Source organism: Eupeodes corollae, chromosome 3, assembly GCF_945859685.1.
Source record: "Eupeodes corollae chromosome 3, idEupCoro1.1, whole genome shotgun sequence".
Taxonomy (NCBI): Eukaryota; Metazoa; Arthropoda; class Insecta; order Diptera; family Syrphidae; genus Eupeodes; species Eupeodes corollae.
The window spans coordinates 25,254,494-25,274,154 of NC_079149.1; the positions used below are offsets into that span (position 1 = coordinate 25,254,494).

A 19,661-nucleotide genomic window follows, 5' to 3' on the forward strand; every position below is an offset into this window, starting at 1 on the left:
TAACCATATGGTGTCCATGTCCTTTTCTCATCTGCAAATAACGAAGAAAAGTCATCGAACAAGGAAAACGACCACGGGTGGAAAATATATGGGATAAAAGGGGGTGGCGTATTTAAGTTATATGTAGAATCATTTAGGAATTGAGTATCGTTGCATTGGATGCAGGTCGTTTATTCCTTCCAAGGAATTGCAAGATTCCTTTTGAGAATACATTAAATTTATTATTCCCAAGTAGAAAACGAAGATAAGTTTATACAACACACACAACCCCTCTCATTTGTGCAATAAGATTTTATTCTTATTTCATTTCGATTTCAATCGATATTTTTAAATAGGAACAAGTTAAACATTCAAAGCTTTAACCTCTCCTTTTTTTATGTTTAAAGTTTGGAATTGTATATTTTTTGATGCAGCATAAATGATTATTATTCAAAGTTAAATATTCTGGCCACGCAATATCAATAACGTTATGTTTTATTTATTTAATCCCTTATTAAATTGAATAATGAATGATGTGAAGGCAAAAGGTTGATCAATTATGACAAGGACTGTGCTTTATGACTTGCACTTTGAGGAGAAAGGGCAAGGACACCTTAATGAAATAAAGTTTTGTCGAAACTAATACATTTTTTGAACTGATAAAAAGTAGGTAGAGTTGCATTTTACCGAGTCATTTCTATGGGTAGAGTATGTGTGGGTGTTAAGAAGCTGGGAGCTTTAAATTCATCAATCATTTTGCTTTTTTATGACAGTTCACGATGTTAAAATATTCAAATAAGAAATCTTTGTTGCTACAAATATAACATATCTACACACAAACAATCATTCATTTAAGATTTGATTTGATTAAAATTAATTAAATTATCTCTTGAACAAATTCGTGCACATGAAATTTTGCGAAAAAGGTCATTTTAATTAGAGAACACTCCGCCATTAAACTTTCTCGTTCAAAAAATTAGGTTGAAGAAGTGGAACACTTTTTATAAGAGCCATACAATTAATTTAAAAGATCAAAAAAGGAAATATTGGGTGCAATTTAATTTTTGGTGCACTTGGGCGTATACGTAATCAAAAAAAATTGATGACTTCGTATTTATTTACATATAATCGATGTTAAACAAACTTCAACAGCGAATTAAAATTTTTAAAATTTAAATTTTGGGTCGTCGGGAAGCATAGAGAATAATTGCTTACAACAAAGACACCTAGCTATGAGCCATAATTTGATGGAAAGTTTTTACACTTGCATTGTAGCTTTGTTTTTGAAATTAACCAAAAGGATTTACACAAAGATTAACTCTCTCTTATTTCTTGAAATGCTTCGAGTAAGCTCCTTTTTCTAAGCTACCAATGAAAAATCTATACCCTATGTATATCGGATAAACCACAGCCACCACGATACTCTCACAAGGAGGCCATCACTCACTGTCTGGAAGATAAACATATATCGATGAGATTCAAATAGCAATTATTTCAGGCAGTTTCCAAATCAATAATGCTATTAGGAGCTCAAGTGTGGGGATACCAATCATACGATACAGTAGAAAAACTGCTCGGATTTTTCTTAAAGCGAATTTTCAAGCTTCCAAAATCCTCACCAAACCATATGCTATTTGTTGAAACTGGAATCTCACCACTATTCATAGAAACATTGCGACTTCATTTCAACTTCATTGCGAAAACTATGGTACTGGACGGGGAAAGGTTGACAAAACCAATAGCAAGTTACGTGATAGAGAAGAGAATGTTGTCACACTTTAAGGATCACTATGGATAATATCCATCAATGGAAGGAAGAGTTCGATAATTTAATTAAAGCAGTGGATCAAAAAATGCGAACGAAAAGCATTAAAAAAGAACTAACTTCAACCCATCCCGAAATTTATGTCAGCTTAAACCATAATCTTTGCGAAAACAACTATTTTAATAAAAAATATTCAACTGACACAATATCTACTGTTTTTAAAGCCAGAGAATTATGGACCTTAACTTTATACCCCGCAGAGAAGATTTGTAAATTTTTTGCACTATTTGTAATATGCGTGAAAGGGAAAACATTTATAACTTCCTGGGAAGATGTCCTGTCTTAAAGGAGTTCAGGATTTAGTTTTTTTGGGAAACTCGAACTGGAGGAACCAGAAATGAAAATGATTGGGAAAAATTGCACAACTATCGTCAACAAGCATCGAAATATAGAAGAGCTATAATTGAAGAAAATTTTTAACATACTTTGGGCAGATGGCTTTTATAGTCATGCCTTAAAATTAAAGCATAATACATTTTTATAAACTTAAATCTGAAAAATAAAAATCTTTCGGTGCTCAATTCACCGGTCCCAAACGTGAAATAAAATGTTCTCTTAACTCGCCTCTCAATAAGTCCATTCTTGCGTGTGCTGTGTGGCACCGTCTTGTTGAAGCCTCAAGTCAAGCTCTTGCATTTTGGGCAAAAAAAAAGCAGGATATCATCTCACGTTACATTTTGCTAATAAAATTCAATAATTTGCAAGCGTTTCTCAGTTCAAAGATGGTTTAAGGTTAAATTATAGACCGAACTGAAGATTTTTGACAGTAAAACAAAACACAAAACGGATGTCAGCTCTTTAAACCAGTTTTGCCAAAAAGATAAAGCTAAAAAATCATCATCATATCCTAATTATCAACATGAAACCTCTTATTGGAAAGTTATATATTTACTTAACTTTACCAAAATTACTCAATTTCACCTCAAGGATAAACTCTATAACCTCGAATCATATAAAATGAACGTCTATTTATTAAATTTCATTTAAAGACATATTTTTGTTTTGCTTTTCTTTCTTATTTTTTTTGTTTGTTATGGTCTATTGATTTCTTAACCACTTATTCGCTCAATTGACGTTCTTTTTTGGATTATAGTCTATAACCATAACTTTAACTTGTAACAAAATCCTTCAATTAAATAAAACATTATATCCATTAGAGACATCAATGTTCAATGGATACAATATAATAAATTAAATAGGTAGCCTTCTCTTATATATACGAGTACCCTCCTGCAGCTCTTCCATATATCCAATCTCAAACCCTCTTTATAAGGTTCATAATGTAATGTTAGTGTACAATATATATGTTATACAATGTAAACATTATATGTAGGTCTACCAATCACAATCGTAATCGATCGCCATGTTAATCGCATAAAACAAAACAAAAAAAAATATATCTTTGATGGGTTGTTGTATAATCACGAAAGCCTGCACCACTCATGCGGATGTGACCGACTACACAAAATGTTGCCACTTTAACATTTTGATTGACAAACATGTTTTTTTCCAAAGAAAAACCCTACACTCCTACATGAGTACAATACTATGCAGTAGTATAAAGCTTAAAATAACATTGACATTATGTCTGCATGTGTCCATAATGTTCATGTTCATAGTGTTTGATGGGCATGGATATACAGTAGAGCCCGCTTAATGTAAATATGTTTGTACCCTTGGTACGCTAAACATATAAAGAAGGATTATGTACCCTCATATGTAATTCAAGTTATTAAAAATGAATTTAAAAGGAATATTTTGAAGAATGTTCACTATGGCGTATACGTACTTTTCTTATGAAGAATTTAATTTGATGCATTTTAACCATGGATAGTGAATAAACTAATATGTAGTAATTAAGTGATACATTTTTAAACATACTGAGAACATAATATGATGAATTAAGGCAACCGTGAGTTGGGCCAACGTTTGATAAGGTAACCTTATACTATTGGAAAGCGTATAGATAACCTATTCCACTTTTTTTTTTAAATATTTAAAACCTGATAGAGCAAATAATGAGCCCTATTATTACCTTCTATAAAATATTGCTTATTATCAAATAACAGACGACTGTTGGTGAGACTGGAACACTTGTTGATTCAGTCGAAAATTTAGTAAGAAGTAAGATTCCCTTTTGTTTAAGATTTCCTGAGTTGTTAAATACGTTGCTTTCTAAGGAATAAAAAAGCACGATTTTTTAGAATATTCATCTGTGGTCTCTTAAGCCCGGGTTCTACTGTATAATTCTTCTGTATGAATGGACTGAATTTCAGATCGAGTTTCATTTCGAATTTCCATTCAATTGTCAATTCAATTTATTTTTTGTTTCTTCTTGAGTTTCAACTCGACTCGACTCAATGTTGTGAATACGAGAACTATAAAGGAATGGTTTTTGCTTTTGCTTGAGGATACCAAAGCAATTCGCAAAATATACATACACCCATATACACAAGTTCATAGGTATCTGTTATCTTTGTGTATGGTATGGTATTTAATTAAGCTGGATAATTGATTGAGAAGCAAATTAAATTTATGTAATTTATCTACAGATTTGCTCCTTCAGCCTGGTATATAACTTCTTGGAAAATGTTACTTTAGTGTATGCAATTCTACCATTATCATCAACAAGGACGAATATTTTTTCTTTTTAATTCTGTTTCCGATATCCGATATGAACAGATAGGTTAAGCAAGTAGTTTTTAAAGTGCGTAGGTTGGGATAGAGGAGGAGGTAGAATAAGACTCTCAGCTGGAAGTCATAATGAGATTTTAATGAGAATGAATGAGAATCTGTGTTGAAAAATCAGAGGAGAAAACAAAAGTGCGGAAAGCACAGAGAAAGTTACAAAAAGCCAAGGATTGTGCAGATGAATAAGACGGATTATATTTTGTATATTCTTTCCGCGGGCATGACTTCAATCGAGAGTAGATTAAAGGGATATTTTTTTAAAGTTTAATATTTGTAAAAGTTTTATATTCAAGAGGATCAAAGGATTTTTGAAGAATAAAATGGAAGAATGGTTCAATGCTGTTATGTGGCTGGATTTATTGTGTATTCATAAATACTTATAGGTTTTGCTCAAGAATTGCATTAATGAATAATATGGCACATAGTTCTAGAACGAGATGGTATTTTTACTGGCTTAAAATTCTTCTTCTTAAATTCCCATAGAAAGTTATTGATAAATTTGTTGAATAAAAAATTTTGACATTTCTCGACATTTCAAGGTGACTTAAGTCTAAATTAAAGATTTTTAGAGAGATTTCTGCACGTACGTTCGTACGTTCGCTCAAAAAACCAGATCAGAAAGGACTCCCAAAAATATTGACTGGATGGTTTTTTTTTCCATACAAATTTCAAAAAAAAGTAAAAAATTTAATAAAAGTTGGTAAAAATTGATTTTCGATTCAAATATCTTTTTAAAAATTAAAAATATTGGCTTTAAACTTATTTTATCTCACAGAAAATATTGTTTTCGACTTTTAGGTAATTTTTTATTAATAGTCAGTTTTTTCATAAAAAAATAAAATCTACAAAAAATGGTACCCAAATGCTACTAAAATAAGTAAAAACTGGTTAACGATTAAAAATCCCTTTAACAAAAATTGATTTTGAGATCAAACTATTTCGTCATATGCAAAATATTGTTGATTATTCATATTTTTTTTAGAATAATTTAACTGATAACTTTTTTAACAAAACACGAAAACCTACAAACCTTTTAAGCAAGACAAATTGACAGACGGGATTGGAAGTTATCAATGTGGGTCGCATCCCAGCTTCTTTTTTTTGTTTAATTTTAAAAATGTTAAGCGATATATTTTTGAATACTAATTTATTTCATTATAAAGTTTGAACGTTGTTTATCGATAAGTTCGGATAATCAGTACGATTTGAATATTCATAAGCAATATTGTTGACAGAGCTTGTATTACTACAATACGAATGACAGGACTAACGAATCAAGTAAAGTTTCATCTCTTGTAAAATTTTTACAACAACGATTTTGAGAGTAGTCTGTCAATTTTGATGACCATTATCATCGTTATCATATGTGAAAATTAATTCGTTGGAAATACCACTTTGATAGTAAAATTTAATAATTTTAAATTGTTATTCGAAGCAATCCAAGTACCGTGGCGTGATGGTTAATGCTAAGGAGGGTCATGATAGAAGTCTTGGGTTTAATTTCAAAAAAATCTAGTTTTTTTTTGTCACCTTGCTAGGATTTGACAAACACTCTTAAGGTGTCTTGAAATGAAAAGTGCTTTCTTAATTTAGCCTTGCGAATTCGGCTTGAAGATTCAGGGCCCCTCCATCCTTGACAATATTACTCGCATTCACGAATGGTACAGATTTGTAGGTCTCGAGGCGCTAATTCACAAAACCGACTTTTCCGTCACCTGATTTATTTCTTTAAGTATTGATACTAGAAGCATTCAATTGAAATTTCAAGTGACAGCTGAGTTTGTCAGGTGTCGAATTTGAGCTTTACCAAATTCAACAGCGAAATTAAATAAACAAAACCCCTTTTATATGTGCTGTTGAATTCGTTAATATTTTTTGAGAACATTTATTTAACATAAAAAGCAAAACTAGTAAAATTGTATTTTGCTTTAAAAAATAACAGTATTTTTTAAAACCGAATTTTGTTGAACCGAATTGGAAATTGCATAATTGCAAAAACCACGCAAATTTTATTGGAGCTGTCTCTAAAAACTTCGACACGAGTTCCTAAAAGTTTAAAAGAAGTTCAAAACTTTCATAAAATTAAAATTTTTGCGAATAGTGCGATTGAAAATCAACACAGGACAAACTAAGGTGCTCAGTTTCGAAACCTTTAACTTATCTTCTCTGGTAAACATTGCAACCAGCAACTAGTAGAAAAAGGAGAATGTTTTCAGTATCTTGGAAGTAAAGTCGCTTTCTAAGGCAGAACCGAATGGGCAAATCTAAAGCTGTATTGTATATCTAAGGGATATTGTCCAATATTTTGAAGAACAACTATTTCTGCTGAAAGACTAAGCTACGCTTGTTCTGTTCAGTAAGCTCAGTATTGTAATACGGTTGTAGCACTTGGAATACAACTGCAGGAAACAACAGACCTTCATTAATATGCAGGTGTCTACGAAACATCTTACGCGTTTTCTGACCCGATTTTATATTCAATAAAGAAGAAGAAGATAAGCATGTGGACAGTCAAGAAGGAATCGCGTAGGTTGGGAAAAGCTGGAGACTGCTCAAAAGGATCACCGGAAACAGGACACGATGGCACATAGGAGTAGTAGTAAGTAATAATTAAAAATGTCATTAAAAAAATATCTCAAGACAAATGGCTTCTTTTCTTTGATCTTACATCGAACAACACACAGTAGAAAACTACCTTCAAAGGCTTTAAAAAAATCAAATCGATAACTTTGGAAAGTGTTGTCAAATTGCTTTTTTTCAGGGTTGCCAACACTTCACTGCACAAATGGCGACAAATTCAAATCTTGCGTTAATTTTGGGACACCCTTTATTAGTGCTATACAAGTTTTAAAATACCCGTTTTCAACATTATTTGTATACCTTTTAATATATTTAAAAAAACTTGATACAAGAGAATTGTTTATACAACAGATTTGTAACAAGAACAAAATTTACTCTTAAAAGGTTTAACCTTTTTCTGTTGAAAACCGTTTTAGCGAAAATTGTTTAGCGTCTCTTTTAAATTTTTGTAAGACAGGTGAAATGTAACAACTTTTAAAGTTATTTCGAATATTGAATGAAATAATATATAAATATTTCAACTGACTTGATTACAGTCGCTCAAAGTGCACACCTCTAACAAGCCCCTTTTTTTGTTTTTGAATCATCTGTATAAAAATGGATTGACTCGTCTTTCAGGAATGCCCTAATCTTCCAGAAATATCTGGAAGGTATAGAAATGTGGAAGTTTCTGTCAATTTGCAGTTGGGGGATGGCGTAGTCAGTGTGCTTTAGAATTGATTCTATTGACTACAATTTAGCAGATAAACCTCCACCATGGTATTGTTTTGATCTTCTGAGTCTGATGATGAACCCAAGAGTTCGTCCTTAGGTATGACTGTTGTCGACTGTTTTAGAAGGTAGAGTCGTGATAGGAGAGGGCATGGGTGCATCTTCAACCTCTAGTGGGAGAGATGACGTCCCAGGCTTACCAACCACGTGTTCACCTTCGACTGTTGTTGGAGCCCCACTATATACGACAGCCTCATTTTTTTGCATACTCGAATCTTAATTGATTCGAAACCATAATTTATCGAGCCTTTGGTCAACGCAAGAGGAGCAAGGGATTCTTTATTGAGTACCATAATGGCACTCGTATAAAGACCCTTCAGCTCCTCGAGCTTGGCGATCTTCCAGTTATGTGTCGGCAGGGATGGATTGAAAACCTTGATCATTTCGAGAATATCCTCGATACCAGAAGGTTCAATTGGAACCCAAATGCAGGCTTTAGGTCTGCTAGGAATGTCTTCTTTAGCAACAACCTCGAGTTTCGCACCTGGATAAACTTCACCTAACAGCTGACTGCAAGCTTGTACAAGTCACAAGACCTCTGATCGCCACAAACCATGGGTTTGACATGACCTTGATTCCAACCCCCATCTCTTATGGAAGGAAGTGGTCCTGGAAGCTCTCTCAAAATGCTTAAAAAGCCACTCGAGAGCTTTACTTTGACCAGCTGCCTACTGATCATATTGCGCCATCATTATCGCTCCTGTCATTGACTGCAACCACGACTTTGCCCATCGTGACGTCACTGAAACTGGCTGGTTTCATGATGGAATTGAGCGGAGCGCTGGTGTTGTGCACACCAGGCCGTTATGGTGTCGGTAGGGCCCTCTCAAGAGAACTTTCTCGTGGAGACGTAAAGTCTTTCTTTGTCCATCCTGTACTAAGAACACTCTTTGCCCTTTCAACTCGAGCTGTTTGCTGCGGTGTCCTTAAAGCCTCCAATTATTCACCAGTGGCCTTCAGGATTCTCAAAGCTAGCCACCTTTGTTTATAGAGGCTTTTCGAGAGTTTCCCCTTTCCATTTCTGGATGTACTCTCAGTAGTAGTGGTAGGGCCATTATTCACGACCCTTCCACTAGTAGAATAAGGTATCGCTACCTTCCTACTCTAGTTGCTGCCAACAGCAAAATTCTATGGATTGCCACTAATCCCTTCTCTGCATTGGCCGCAGGAAATACGGCAACAGGCTTCGGCACCAAAGTTTCACCCGGTCTTAAAGATATACCGGGCTCTTTATTTTTTTTTTATTTGTTTACATTCATACCTGGTCCCACGAGTTGCGCAAAGAGATTGGTACAGACATTCGCATTATACAGATACTCTGTTAGAGACTGAGCTATTTTTTAAATTGGGCCCCAGCCAGGATTATCATCGGCACTGGTCGTTTAACACTTTAGATCCAGCTAAATTAAGATAAGAGGGGGTTGGAAGGAAGAGATAGGGTAAGGAGTCAGTTGATGTTAAGAACATTGTACTGATATGTAAGGAAATGATTAGGATCCGTAAACAGCAATTGAGCTAGGTTACCTAGGTTGGGATGGAATACCGGAGAGAGGAGCGCTGTTTAGCTTTTTCGCCATTATATCGTATGAGGTGGGATGGGAGTTGAAGACATAAGCGTTGGTTTGTATGCCTCGTTTATGCAAGTGGACGTGATAATATGCGAAAGGTAGTGGGATAAGATCGTCCTTTAGTTTCAGGTCTCATCTGAAGAGAATTCTCGAGAATCATCGATCTTACTCAGCTTACGAATTTGACAAGTAATATCTAAAAACCTAATATGATACATTAATTTTGAGGTCAGATTTGAGTTACGGCCACCAAAACCTATTGGAAAAGTGCAATTTTAATGCTAGTAAGAAAACTTTGATGAAAGAAAGGGGATTTAAAATTCAAAATTTGAATAAGAACTCACAGGGCTGTGAAAAAAAGTTATTTCCTTCTTTTTAAGAAACTTAGTGTCACAGACAGAGGTCACTATTGGCGGATTAAATGATGTCCATGTACCTACTCATTTTACTGAATTTGTACTTCGGAAAAATATTATTTAAAATATTAATTGAATAATTTATTTATTATGATATTTAACATGATTGAATTTCATATTTAGGTCGATATTGATCCCAATGATATAGTAAAAGTCTGCAGTGTTAATAAATTAAAGTGCTTTAAAACACTAATTTTAACCACTTATCATTTTGCATTGTTTAAATTAGAGTCTCTAGTATAAGCCAACAATAAAATAGTGAAGCATTAATTTAATCCTATTTTTCAACCATTTATTTCATTACCAAAACCATATCAAATTAAATTTTTAAGCTTATTAAAAACAAAATGTGTATTTAAAATATTTGCGTTTTCTCCAACCATTTAAACAGATAAATACAAACCACCTTCAATATCCATATTTAATTAAATTTCAATTACCTCCCATACCGCTTTCGTAATGGTCTATAATTAACAAGCTACAAAAAAAAAACATTTCTTCTGTGTGGCAAACCGTTCACAAATTCCTAAATAAGGTATCACGCTTCAAAAGAGAGATAACTACAATTCGAACCAATAATTAAATTTATTTAAGGACGAAGAGAAAAAAAAATATCGTTTCACCTACAAATTAACCCACAAAGCCAACAAACATATTTCCAATTGAAAAACCCTTTCACGCCAGGACGACGATGACGACGACGGGACGAACGATGTAGGGGTGGCAGAAAAAGCTGTTGCTCATAGGAAAACCATGTAATTGGCATTTGAATCGATGTCCATTATTATCCTTTTTGGCGATCTGCCTCATATACAGTTCCAAAAAAGAAACAGGAAAAAACCAACAATCCCAAATCCCGTGGTGGCAATAGCAATACAAAATTAAATACATTTCTATGTTCAGGGAAAACAAAGGAAAATAAAAAAGGATAAAACAATGAACCAGGACCAAAACGTAGGCGTTGTTGTTGGCATGGATATATCCTTTTTATTTATTTTTTCAATGACCAAAAAATCCACCCAAAAACCAGCAATTAGTTGAATCAATATAAAATAGAATTCAATAAAAATAAAAATCCTTTCAACTTACTGTGCGTATCGAATTTCCTGATGATCGTCTCAATTAGGGTGGTCTTTGGAGCCACGTGTCCTCGTCGAACCGGCATGGTGGCAATGGTGATGTTTTTATTTTTTCTCTTTACTTCCTCTACGTGATTATTTCAATTTTGACAGTAATTCCAAAGAAGCTATAGTTGAACAGCTTCCGGATGTTTATCATAAGTGAACGATGACGTTAAGAAGGATATTATTATTGTTTAACATTAAAGAGTCCTTATTATTATGTTTTGTGATGTGAGATGTGTATTGGGATTGATATTGATATATTTTTTTAATTTTTCCACTTAGCACTTTTAATTGAATTTATGACTTAATACTTGGAACCGATTTTATTTAAAAAAACATTTTTTTTTTTAATTTAATTTAACTTTCGTTTTACTCTAATTTTTTAATAATTAAAATTAATACGATTAAAAATAATGCACTATCTTTGAAGAATTTTGATTTAATTTAATTTTTTTGTTTTCTAGGAAATTCGATGAAATAAAAATTACACGAACTTTTTCTTTGAAATTTTCCAATTAGTGAAGCAATATTAATTTAATATTTTCATTTTTATTTTTTATATACAAAACAATTTCTGTATCGCACGTTTTCTATTTATTTTTTTTTTTTGTGTAGAAAATAATTAATTTAAGCACACTTTAAAAATTACGTTATTACACTTTTCTTTTATAAAAAAAAATATTTTGATTATATCACAAAATTATCAACTATCAATATTAAAAATTAAAGGCTAAGTTTTTTTGTTGTTTAAATTTATTTAATAAAATTTTTCTATTTGCAGTTTATTTTGTTTTATTTTCTTTTTGTTTACTTAAATTATAAAGCACGGAACACCGTTTTAATTTTTGTGTTGATTATACAATTCTATAATTAATATTTACTATTATTATTAATTATCTAAATTTATCGTAGAATTTTTGTTTTTCAATTTTTTTGATTTCTAAAAATTATATTGTTGTGAGACACTAAAGCACTTATGTGAAAACCATTTTGATTTATTTATTTTAAAAATTAGTATATTATTATTATTACTATTTTTTTGTTGTTGTTGTCTAAACTAAGTAAATTTAAGATTAATATTAAGAATTATTTAGAATTTTTTAACTTAAGATGATGTTTTTTTTGTTTTTGGTGTAGTTGTAGTTGTTACATCCTCGATGTGAATTGGGTGTAAGAGTATGGTGGCCTGAAGATCGATTGAAGTCTGAAAAGACATGAAAAAAGATATTGAAAAACTAATTGAACAAAGAATTTGTTTGTTGGAATTTAGTCAATTTTTGTTTAAATACAAAAGTTTAAAAATGCCGCTGAAAATGTACATCATCTTCAGTCAACTAGACACGTTATCATTTGAGAAACGTACTGATATATCTTACCGGAAATACTTATTGCACTTCTTTTTCTAAAACGCAAATCATCATATACTAAAACAATATTTTCCGAATCAAGTTTTACGAATTTCAAAACAACCTCAATTCATTGTGACCATAAAATTAGGAACAATTTGTATTACGGGAGTTTTTTTAGACGTGTGATTTTCAAGAAGGAATAAAAGGCACATAATTTAATGTTATGGTCAAAAATATATAACATTATCATAAAGGTAAGTGTTTGCTGTAATTTTTAAAAAATTATTTTGGCATGAACCCAATTTCCGATAACGTAGCAATTACGCTTCGAATATTTTCATCCAAGGCGTCAATCGTCTCGGGTTTATCTGTTTTATGGTAAAACGGTTTTCAATTCCATGCTTTTGAAGCCCACAGGCTCACGATGCGAGCAAAAAAAGTTTCCTTCAATAAATTGAATTGAATTATTTGAAAGCTTTGAACATTTTTTTCAGGATTAAGTTTCGTCAATTTTGAATGACGAATAAAACGGATCATAATTCATGTGACAGTTTTAAAAAAGACTTCCACCAATAAAAGTATTGTTAGATCAAAAATTACAAAAAAAAAAATCACCCGTTATAAAAAGTTGTTCTTTAAAAGAGTTAAATCTCAGAAGTCCGTTTATATTTTGAACGGTATTTGGAAAATTTCTTAAAAAATAATACAATTTGACTTAAGTGAATGAGTTCAATATTATGTTTGTTTATTATGTGCGCACTCAAGGGTATAAAAGTTAATTATAGCTATAAAAATAAGGAAAGCAATTAGGAAATATCGACGTAAATATGTATGTTAGTTTTGAATATCTGCACAATGTAGTGAGTAGAAATATAGTGGCAGATAAGGAATTCCACATTTTTGTAGTACTGCTGAAAAACGAATCAGACACTAGGGTAAATTGATGAGCATGATATGACAAGTGCGCGAAAACAAACTTGACGATACTTGATTCCCCATACCACGCAGCTATAAGCACATCATTAAAAGCTTTTAGGACAACAACATTAAAAAACATGCTTGCCAAAGGAGGTTTCTCAACCATTGAAGACCGCATAGAGTTTTCGACATTCCGACTAATCCCAAAAATTTGGGAATCATACCGTTCCCAAATTGGCACAGATTCAACAAAAATTTTGAAACGAAAAAAGGTGCCAAAACAACCCTCTACCTTATAAAAAGCATTGAACTTTGCCAATAATATTGACATCGTACCATATGTGAAGAACGTCATCGTCGAAAAATACCCTACTTGGTTGCTCCCGAAAGAAGCTATCAATATCAGCTTATCGAAACACAACAAAGAGGCTACCCCTAAGCGAACCTTCATCCAACTCTTCAATGAGCTAATAAACCACTTCCCTACAAACATTTGGAATGTTCTGTATACAGACGGCTCATAAAATGATATTGGCACAAGAATGGCAATTGTCAACAAAAACTGCGAACTTCTATCTGCAGAAAGACTCCCAAGCTACCTCTTGATATTCTCAGTTGAAGCCTTAGCTATTCCTAAAGCAACAAAAATTGCTATCAAAAGAAAACAGAGAACCATAATTTGCACCGACAGGCTTTCTGTGCTTTCCGCCATTAAGAATGTTAAACACCACGCATCAGTCATAAACCAAATTCAGGACAACATAATATCCTTTGGTACTAAAATAAAAATTATATGAGTTCCTGCACACATTGGTATAAGAGGGAATGAATCTGCTGATCTTAACGCCAAACTTGTTGCAACAGACTCAAATGCAGAATTAATTTCTTATCCACCCAGCAAAAACGATTTGAAGAAATTAATAAAAACTTACTTGGATCAAAAAAATCACAATTATAGGACGATTACTTTCATCATTACAGCACTATCAATCCGAATGCAACACCTATTTTATACCCGAAGTCCACCACAACTTTGATGAACAGATTCTTCGTCCTACTCTGACTTGGACGCACTCGTTTAACACACAGCTACTCAGTCAATAAAGAACCCGCCCGACTTGCCATCTTTGCATTACAAACGTCACACTTACAATCTATTAAATTATAATAATCTTTTAAATATTCTTTCCCTCTGAACTTAACATAAAAAATGTATATAGAATCTTGAAAACCCTTGAACTAGACAGTAAAATTTAAATTAACCTATGTATCTCTTCCTTTGGGCGGTCGGGGATGTTCAAATCAAAAGTTATCTCACTCTTGCTTTGTACACCCTCGACCGCCCAAGGATTCTTATTTTATCAAAATTATTTTCAACCTCAAATATATCAATCGCAGCAGGAAGCTCTATATGCTAACGCGGTTAGTCTTAAGAATATTAATTTGTAAATTTATGTATGATTAATAAAATAATAATGATAATAATATTTTTTGAAAAGATTGAGAAAACCTTTATACTTTGAAGCGTTTTTGGCGATGATACAAAATATTTTTAAAATAAATCAAATATTGTTTATTTCATTGAATAATGTTCACCAACACTACGATTGGAGCATCATATCCTTTTATGAAACTTTCCATGACCAATTCGTTTTCGTACATTTGGGGTTGCATATCCTTGATTATTTCACGAAAGTCTAAGATTATATATAGATTTTTGAGCATTGGAAAAACATTAACTTAAAAGTAAACCTTGCCCTAAAAAAAGTCGAAAGTTGTTAAATAATATAAGATATCGGTGGCCAACTATTGCGATCATGATCACCATTCCGAGAAATCACATGATTAGAAAATTTTTACTGCAGGATTGTGACCAGTTTGTTATTGGTTCAAAATAAAAATCGTCCACATTAATATCTTTCAATTCCGGCTTAGAGCTCAAAATTCTACAATTCTTCTTGTTAAACGTTGCCTTCGAGTTGAAAATGGTATTCATCACTAAAGACGATCTTATGCTAAAAATTTGGATCGTTTAGATACATTTCAAGGACCTAATCAATGATATAAAATGTTGCTGGTGATGGACCGGTTTGAGTTCTTGTATTAACTAAACTTGAAAAACCTTAAGAACAAATTTCTTATGCAAAACATAGTCTTATGTTTGAAACAACAATGGCTATAAAACAGGGATGTCCTTTGAACCCTCATTTGTTTTATTTAAGTCTGTCAAGTTGGAAACTCCACAGTCGAATTTCAATGTTATAATGATGTAGAGCTATTTTTGTGCTAATGTGTGGCTCAAAAAGCCTTGTTGGTTCCTTCCCCCTAAAAATTGTGGTGATCACAACTTAGAGCCAAGCTGGAAACACCACAACTTAAGGTTGAAAATTAGAAAAAAAAGAGACTCTGATGCAACCCACACTAATAACTTTACATCCCGTCCGTCGATTTGTCTTGCTTAAAAGTTTGTAGGTTTTCGGGTTAGCTTAAAAAAGATGTCAGTTGTATTATTCTTAAAAATTTTAAAATTATGAACAATATTTCTCATACAAAGAAATAATTTAGTTTGAAAATCTAGTTTTGTTAAATTTTTAGTAGAAAAGAAATTTTTACCAATTTAAGTAGAATTTCTTGAAATTTTACAAATTGGATGAATGAAAATAATTTGAAACAAATTAATTTCCGCGGGTACTGCCTCTTGCGAGGAATTGACAAATCCTTCAAGAGTAAATCTTGTCATGAAAAAGTGCTTTCTTAAATTAGAATTTCGGATTCGGCCTAAAATTGTAGGTCCCTTCCATTCCTGCCAACAGTATTCGCACACAGGAATGGTTGAGAGTTGTAAGTCACTAGGCCCTGGTTCACAACGGACTGTTGCGCCACCCAATTTAATTTAATTTTTTAAAAGTAAATTAAAGCAAAGATCTCAAAGTTCTGAAAAGATATTTGGGTCGAAAATCAATTTTTACAAACTTTTATTAATTTTTTTTAGGTTTTTATTTTTTGTAAAAAAATTTTCAATTCGATTTTTCTCAAAAGTTTTCAAAATGTTGAAAATAATATTTCTTATAAGATAAAATAATTTTGAAGCCTAAATTTCAAGTTTTTGAAAAGATATTTGAATCGATATTCAATTTTTAAGAACTTTGAGTAATTTTTTTTTAGATTTTTATTTTTTATAAAAAAAATTTCAATTCGATTTTTCTCAAAATTTCATCAGATGTCAAAAACATTATTCTTCGTTGCACAAAATTGTTTTGGACATGAAATCATATTTTAGTCGTAAAATTTTGGAGGTGACGATTTTTTTTCAGTTTTTTTGATTTATAAAAAAAAAACGTTAAATGGATTTTTTTTAAATATACTTCTTTGATATCACGTTACAATATATTACATAAAATTTAATTCAAGTCTGTAGCGTTTTTGGTTCCTAAAATATTTAGGGTTAACCAACATTTTCACCTTTTTATCAAACTGCTATGGTAAAAAACCACTAACGCAATTTTCTTGAGAGCCCTTTCTGCATCTTTCTTTCTTATTATCTGTATAAAAAAATTTATTTGAAGTCGACATCTCTTCTGGTTCTTAAGCTATAGACAAAGAAAAAACGTCGCGAGCATACGGACGTAGGGACGTACAAACATACGTACACCCGCACGTACAGACATCTTTCTAAAAATCTTTTATTTTGACTCTGAACCTTGAAACGTCGAGAAATGTCAAAATATTCCATTTGACAAATCAGACCCATTGCAATAGCAAAAACTCTTATTTTAGTGCAGTTTGACTAATAAGCTCTTACTTAACCAATAGACTGCAAGCTGTTGAACTCAATAAATCTCTTTCGAAATATGTATTAAATAGTAGCGGAGTACCACAAGAATCTATTCTAGGTCCCCTGCTTTTAATGTCAATGAACTGTTTTCTATTGTAAAACACTGCACAATTCGTGTGTGCGCTTTTAACGCTCAGTAATACATGAGTTGTCATCGAATATACTGCAGCTTGTTTTCGAATAACGACTTGAAGTAATTGAGCGCTGGTCATGTTTCATTGCTAAGCCCAATCATCTTAAATTTTTGGAGAAAAGAGTTCGTTGAAACCCCAAGGAACTTGGGTGCAGTTTTCAACTGAACTCTTAATTGGAAAAATCATATCGATTATATTGTTGGCAAGACATACAATGTTTTTCGAACGCTTTGGTCTACATAGTACTTTACACTCGTAAAAATACGTTCATTACTTATAAAAACACAAGTATTACCTTAAGCTAATTATTGGTGTAAAATTTTTTAAAATCCAAACTACGAAAGTGAGAGCAAATTAACTGTTCCAGTTAGTAGTGCTTTGTAGTATGGTGTTTTGATCGTGTATCACCACAGCATTCAAAAAACATCTTAGTTATGACTTTTGAAAGTCTTTTCTGTTTTCCAATCTTAGCTCTATATTTTTGTTGTCCTTTTTGGATATACATACGTCTAACCCATCAACCAGTTGACTTGTTTAATGAAATAACCTATCTCAAATCAAATAGGTCGTGTCTTTTAGTTATTCCGGGATTTAAGTAGCTAACATCTGAACGACAATTCCTTGTAAACTCTGTAAGCATACTGTTTTCCACTGGATGCCATAAAGTAAATTTTCAGTAAAAACACTGAAAACCAATTTCGGAAATTCAAAGATCCGCAAAAACTTCCACATAATGAATCAAGGAATTTCGTTTTTGTTTTAGATGATTCACAAATATCCTGTTTCTGCTTTTGAAATTACCATTATGACATATAATCTCAAAATTCATTTCGAAAATTGTGTAATTGAGTATTAAATGAGTTATTTTTTTATAGGAAGTCATAAAAAGACATTTAATCTGCTTGATTAATTTTCCATCTGTCAAACTGCTTGAAATGCAAATATCTAAAGCATCTTGAAATTCATATTCCGCTTGGTTTAATTAATCTCTGTTGCGACGACAATATCATTTCAAAATAACATGTGTACATAAGCTTTTTTTCTTAACTTAAAAAAAAAAAAAGAATTTAAGAAAAAAAAAACTATATAAAGTTCATATAACCGTAAATTTCATTACAGAGAAAAATACCAAACTGTGGATGTGATCTAAATTCTTAAAATCAAATCAAAACCAAATCACAAAAGCCAAACCATACCGTGGAAATATGTACTTCTCTTTTTATCTCCTTTAATTTGCAATGACAAAATCCCAACAAGATTTCATTCTACTCCTGTTCGTCGACGTTGTCGTCGTTGTCGTCATCAGGCGGCTCGGCAGTGGCGTATTTCAAAGGACGAAATCGAAATCAAATTTCTTTTCCATCTTAAAAAGGAATGGATACGATAGATTTATTTTACGTACTCATATAAATATATACGAGTCCGTATGTGGTTTGACATAGAATGGTTTTTATACACACACATATAGAGAATATGAACCTACTAGATACGTAAAAGTATCTTTTTGTACGTAGGTATGTCCTATATAACCCAAATAGGTACCGTCTATAGATCTCGTTTCCACATAGAATAAAAGAAAAAAGGTAACAATTTACAAAGAATGTGGAAGGAATTTTGAATATATACATAAATAGAAGTAGAATAATATTTATGCAGATGCTGACACAAAGGATATACAATATACAGCTTAGGTACAATGTGCGGTTTTCATTCCCATTTCAAAAAAGCCAAAAATAGTCTAAATGAAGTCAACTTTGGATTTATATTGGTGATCCACTCAATGACTTTTGTAGGGCAAAAGTTGACAAATTTCAATGCATATGTGCCAATTGTCATCGATTTTTTCATTTTACCGACATTTAAATTATAACATTTACATATTTATGAGTTTCGAAGAGGGAACAAACTCAGACCCTTGTTTAGTTTATGTCTGAACTAGGAATATTTTAAAATCTGTCCATTTCCCCAAGAGGAGGGATATTAAAGAATCTCGTAAATGTTCTTGCAAAGTGTTAAGTTTTATAGAAACTTCTAATTAGGGTAGTTGTTATTTTTGACATTTGTCAGAAAAAAATTATTTCATTTCTGAAAATAGAGCGATACACTCTTCAAATATGCATGGAAATTGTTAAAATGTATTACAAAACGATTGAACATTTTACAGTCACAGTTATCAAAACTTAAACTTAGAGAAATATCTTTTTAGGCAGCGGAAAATTTGAGCATATAATAGATAGTTCTTCACGATGCGGCATGAAGTGCGCCTCTTATTTTGAGAACAGCAGATATTATCCCATAGAAAGTTATTTTAATGGGTGCTATTTGTTAAATTGAAAATTTTGACATTTATCGACGTTTCAAGGTCACAAGAGTCGAAATAAAAGATTTTTAGAAAGATCTCTGTGCGTGCGTGTGTAAGTACGTTCGTATGTAGGTACGTCCGTACGTTCGCGAAGTTTTTTTCGTTATCC

The 19,661-nt window shown here is 32.1% G+C and overlaps 1 protein-coding gene across 2 annotated transcripts in view; it reads right to left on the minus strand.

The window, feature by feature from the left end:
- The window catches only part of LOC129949207 (potassium voltage-gated channel subfamily H member 2), a 613,952-nt gene that overhangs the window by 466,947 nt on the left and 127,344 nt on the right, over positions 1–19,661 (minus strand). For both annotated transcript variants that reach the window (XM_056060506.1, XM_056060508.1), the window contains exon 2: positions 10,920–12,158. In XM_056060506.1, coding sequence (XP_055916481.1) covers positions 10,920–10,995 — 76 coding nt within the window. In that variant the 5' untranslated portion in view covers positions 10,996–12,158. The remainder of the gene's footprint in view (positions 1–10,919; positions 12,159–19,661) is intronic.